Here is a 5,760-nt window from a genome sequence, read left to right on the forward strand (position 1 = left end):
CGGGTAGAGGGATCGGATCGGATGCGATCATAGAGGTATCGACTGTCGACCCGAAAACAGTACGTAACAAGCCATCTTCTGAAAAACCTCACAGAAAGGTTACAGGAAACAAGCATAAACATGATAAGACCGGTGAGTCTAACAATAAATCCGAGGATTCGGATAGTGAAGCGTCAAGTACAGACTCTAGTAGTCATGACTCTGATAGTAGCTCTACATCCAGCTCAGACAGCTCTGATGACGTCACAGATAGCCATGCTGCAAGGCAACGGCGGTTTAGCGAGCGTGAGCCCGCCAAAACTGAATCTTACGCCATGTTCGATCTGGAGAAGGACACGAGTACATGGCAGTTACCGCCAAACTTACAATCGTATGTTGATAAGAATTTCAGGAAATATGTGAAAGACAAAACCCTGAAAGAAACTGTTATGGATTTCCATCCAATTCTGAGTCTGTGTCACTCGAGGTACCTAAAGTTGATGGTTATATTGATAACTTCTTCCAAGCGAAAGGTTACAGTATTGAAAAAGGTATCGATAACTCAATGTGTAAAATCCAACAAAAGCTGTTAAACACTACATGTATGGGTCCTCTATCCCAATTGTGGAATACTATGCATTCCATTAAAAGTGGCAAGGCAAATGAATCACTGGATTTGGAAGACACTGTAAATTTAATTGATAAAAGTACAGTGATGCTCGTTGGACAAACCAACGTTGCAATCAACTATCACAGGCAAACATCAATGCTTGTCAAGCTCACCAAGGATATTAAACGAGCCAAGGACATCATGAAAAAGTATGGTGACTTGCTACAGAAACCTTGCAGTGGTTTGTTTGGTGAAAAATTTGAAAAAGTCATCACCAAACTAGCAAAATCAAAGAAAAGAGCAAGAGAACTTGCAGATGAATTGGAGACCAATCAATCCAAACGAAAACATGTAGTATTCACCAAAAGAAGCCGTGGTAAGGGCACCACAAATGGAAACCAACCCTTTCGAGGTGGGCCCCCAAAGGGTAAATGGTCCTCTGGGGGCCAGTCCAGTTACAAGAAATCACACAACTATAAGAACCAACACAACAACAGGTGGGTCACAACCACTTGTAAAACAATCACCTTCAAAAGAAAGTTGTCTGAATGCCTCGCAGTTGCCCATACAAAACAGCCAAGAGGGCACAAAAAGCATAATACAACCCAATTATCACGACAATGTTCATCCAACAGTAAGACAATTACATTTGTCAGAGGCAAACATAAGTCAAACCATGCCACCGGCAGGTCGGTTACAGGCATATGTTCAAAATTGGCAAAACTGACAAACGATCCAAACATCCTATCAATGGTAAAAGGATACCATATAGAGTTTTTCTCCATCCCATTTCAGGCAAAACCTCCACAACAGCCAAAATTCCCACAAAGAGAGTCCCTTTGATCAACGAAGAAGTGGAAAAGATGTTGAAAAAGGGGGCCATCGAGACAACTTTCTCTCAGGAAGGAGATTTCAAAGTCAGATATTCATAGTACCAAAGAAAGATGGGAGTTATCGCCCAGTGATCAACTTGAAACTGCTGAACCAGTTCATACCATACAAACACTTCAAAATGGAAGGCTTGCACATGTTAAAAGACCTCCTGAGGGAAGGAGACTCAGGTTGTGCAAAATAGACCTGAAAGATGCATATTTCAGCATACCAGTGAGTCAGAAATCTCAGAAATACCTCAAATTTCGATGGGGAAAGAATTGTATCAATTTCGATGCCTACCATTCGGGCTAGCATCAGCACCACGAATCTTCACCAAATTAATGAAACCAGTTGTAGGTATATTGAGGCGTATGGGTATCAGGTTGATCATTACCTGGACGATATTCTCCTGATGAATCAATCCAAAGATCAATTAATACGGGACAGGGACACCCTACTGTTCCTACTTCAACACCTTGGGTTTGGCATAAACTGGGAGAAATCCTACCTAGTTCCAACACAGGAAATAGAGTTTCTGGGTTTCCTTATCAACTCTGTGACAATGAGAATGTTTCTCCCGGAGTCCAAGATTTTACAAATTATCAATCAGTGTGCAAACCTAGCTCACAAAACTCTGGTATCTGTGAGAGAACTAGCACAGATAATTGGCAGAATGACTGCATCAGTTGCAGCAATAATACCAGCACCATTGCAGTGCAGATATCTCCAAATGACCAGAACACGATCACTGATTCACAACAAGTCATACGAAACCCTAGTAACTCTATCTCCAGAGTGCAAGACAGAACTGCAGTGGTGGTGCCACCACCTGAGAGACTTCAATGGCAAGGCAATCATTTGCCCTTGCCCGGATCTCATGATAACATCAGATGCGTCGAAAAAAAGGGTGGGGGGCACACTCCCAGGGAATTCAGACAGGAGGAGCGTGGACAGCAGAGGAAGCCATGATGCATATCAATGCACTGGAACTTCTAGCTGCCTTCCTCGCTCTGAAAACCTTTACAAAGGGCAAACAAAATTTGACGGTGCTTCTAAAAATAGACAATCGGACAGCAGTAGCTTACATCAACAAAATGGGAGGGACGAAATCCACAGTACTGGTGACACTAGCAAAGAAATGTGGAATTATTGCCTGACAAACACAATTACAATAATAGCAGAGCACATACCCGGAGTGCAGAACGTCCTGGCAGATTGGGAATCCAGGAATGTGGAAGACTCCAGCAGCTGGCGTCTGGACCCCATGATATTCAAACAAATTCAGAAAATGTGGGGACCATTGAATGTAGACCTATTCGCTTCGAGACTGAACTATCAGATAGACAGGTACATTTTTGGAAACCAGACCCAGAAGCAATAGCATTCGATGCAATGCAGACGTCCTGGGTGGGTATGAACGGGTATGCATTCCCTCCATTTGCATTGATAGGGAGATGTCTGGCCAAAGTGAGGAAGGAGGAAACAACCATTGTCATAGTGACACCAATATGGCAAGCACAGCCATGGTTTCCAGTGATAATGAAAATGTCCGTGGAGTTTCCGATCCTCCTTCCAACATACCAGACACTTCTGCTATCACCAGCACAACAACCACTCCCGTTGTTAACAATGGGAGACGGACTGAAATTAGCGGCATGGCAGGTTTCAGGCATTCCCTCATTACAGAAGGAATTTCAGATGAAACTGCCAGGCTTATGTCAAATGCCTGGAGAAAGGGAACATCAGCATCTTACAACTCCTCCTGGCGAAAGTGGAGTTGTTGGTGTGATAGGAGACAAATTGATCCATTTTCGGCATCTTTGGCAAATATCCTAGATTTTATTACTCACCTGTTTGATACGGGGTATCAATAGATCAATTAACACATACAGATCCACGCTTTCTGCCTTCCATCCTCCTATTGATGGACATAGGGTAGGTAAACACCCCAAGGTCATGATGTTATTGAGGGCAGTGTTTAATGAAAGACCACCACAACCGAGATACACAGATACCTGGGATGTAGATCAGGTTGTGAACTATATCAAAGGTATGGGTGATAACAAAGAAATGAAACCAAAAGACTTGTCTCTGAAACTTTGTATGTTATTGACTCTGGCTAGTGCCGGACGCCAGTCTGAGGTCCAAACTCTAAACATAAAAAGTATGTGTGATAATGGAAGTGACATTACTTTCAAATATTCATCGTTGACTAAGTCGAGTAAAGCAAAATTTGCTTCATCGCAACAATCCTCAGATCACAGTCCTTTGGGTAGTGTAACCTTCCATATGTTTTCATCCCAATCACGGCTATGTGTTGTTTCATGCTTACATGAATACCTAATATTATCAGAGCCTTGGCGTGGTAAAGTTGATGGGAAATCATCAGTAAATAAGCTGTTATTGAGCTATGTCAAGCCTCACAAACCAGTATCCACTAGTACACTTGCCAGATGGTTGAAAACAATGATGAAATTAGCAGGAATAAATATTGACATCTTTAAGGCACACTCCACCAGATCAGCATGTACATCTAAAGCAAAACAACAAGGTGTGTCAGTAAAAGACATACTGACACAAGCTAACTGGTCTAAAACATCAACATTTGCAAGGTTTTACCTACGAGATGTTCCATCTAACGATAATAATAGCCAGAGCTTGACATTCCAGACAAAAATTCTTAAGGGACAACCTCAATAACTTGAAGTTAGGCTTTGAACATGCACTGTTATATCTTAAGGAGGTTTTTGGGATATGGAATTGGAGATTTCATAAGCACACTGAAAGTGTGTGAAATGGAATCCTAATTCCATTAACCAAAAACCGAATTAAGATATAACAATCCCACCACATGGAACACCCAACCCACTCTAAGTAGTCTCCATGCTACTTTTCTGATCTTGCAGGAAGCAGCAGTAGTATTACCTGACCACTGAAAGACTACCAGAGAGGTACTGTAGCTGTCCATGGACATGTCATGTTACCTGTTATCGGACAAGCTGAGGAAATGAGGACTGTTGATTTTATCGTTTGCTATCCTGTCCCTTCGGATCAAATAAGGGTTGAAGTTATTGTGTTTTATTCATGTTGTGGCGAGACCACTGTTCAGGAGATTTGTTAAACAGTTAAAGTTGCATGTTTGTTCATTCTACTGAGTTGAAACTGTTGGCACATTATTAATTGTGATTACATATGCTGTTTGTAACAAAGAATTGACGCTTGTGTATATTTCAGATACTGAAATAAAGCTTTTGAGTTATTCGTTAATCAGTTGTGGAAAGGTGTCCTTTTTGCACATAAATGTGCAGGAATGATTGAAATTGCCTGCACCCATTTAGTCGAAGGAAGATAAGCGCATGCTCAGGCCCTTTTGCTTTCTTTGAATGGCTGACACTTGAGGGCGCTCTTGCCATTTCTGGGGAAATGCACTGTTATATCTTAATTCGGTTTTTGGTTAATGGAATTAGGATTCCATTTCACACACTTTCAGTGTGCTTATGAAATCTCCAATTGCGCATGCTCATATTGGCAGACTACACTGGCAAACGAGTGCGCTTGCGTGAAGGTATATTTGCAGCAAATGCGCTTGCATAGACTCTCCACAGTCGGTGTGCCTTGTTTTGTGCGCACCCACGACTGCCACGATGGGCCTGCATTTGAACACCTCTAGATCTTTTTCAAAATTCCCACAGCTTCAATGAGATTTCTATATAATACTTATAGCCCCTAAACTTGTAATAATAATAATAATAATAATAAAAATAATAATAATAATTAATAATAATAATAATAATAAATCGTCAAATCTGATCCTGTACCTTATTTTATGCATCTAATAAAAACTGTACCATGTTTTAGTATTTAATATTGTCTGTCATCTGTGTTGATTGGCTGTCTGTAAAGTTAATACAGCTGACGCTAATGCTTACGCATCTCCCGCACTCTTCAGACCCAGTTTCTGCAAATTTGTGTCCCAAAATAATTTTACTGGAACCCCGCTAGCTGTATATGAACAATAATTCTTCCAGAGTTTATCCACTTTCACAGTGAATTATCTGATTTCATGATTGTAGAATGAGGATTGATCTCAATGTGAATCGGTATACAGAGTAGTATGATGTATAGTTTATTAGGCTTAAGCCAAAATCGAAAATCTAGCAACTTATATTTGTTATCATTACTGTCAAAATAAATCACATTTGGAGTCCCTGACATTTCAGTAACACCACCTGCATTTACACTATCCAATATATCCAAGATGTTACGCGGTACATTATAGGGTCTAAATTTCTGACTAG

At 40.9% G+C, this 5,760-nt stretch overlaps 1 protein-coding gene across 1 annotated transcript; it reads left to right on the forward strand.

Moving 5' to 3' along the window:
- Positions 1-1,754: 1,754 nt before the first annotated feature.
- On the forward strand, positions 1,755-2,843 carry LOC139143527 (uncharacterized). The gene has a single exon (XM_070713947.1). It carries the CDS (start codon positions 1,755-1,757, stop codon positions 2,841-2,843), a length of 1,089 nt encoding a protein of 362 aa, XP_070570048.1.
- Positions 2,844-5,760: the final 2,917 nt, after the last annotated feature.

The sequence above is a fragment of the Ptychodera flava genome, chromosome 1 (assembly GCF_041260155.1).
Source record: "Ptychodera flava strain L36383 chromosome 1, AS_Pfla_20210202, whole genome shotgun sequence".
In the NCBI taxonomy this organism is placed as follows: domain Eukaryota; kingdom Metazoa; phylum Hemichordata; class Enteropneusta; family Ptychoderidae; genus Ptychodera; species Ptychodera flava.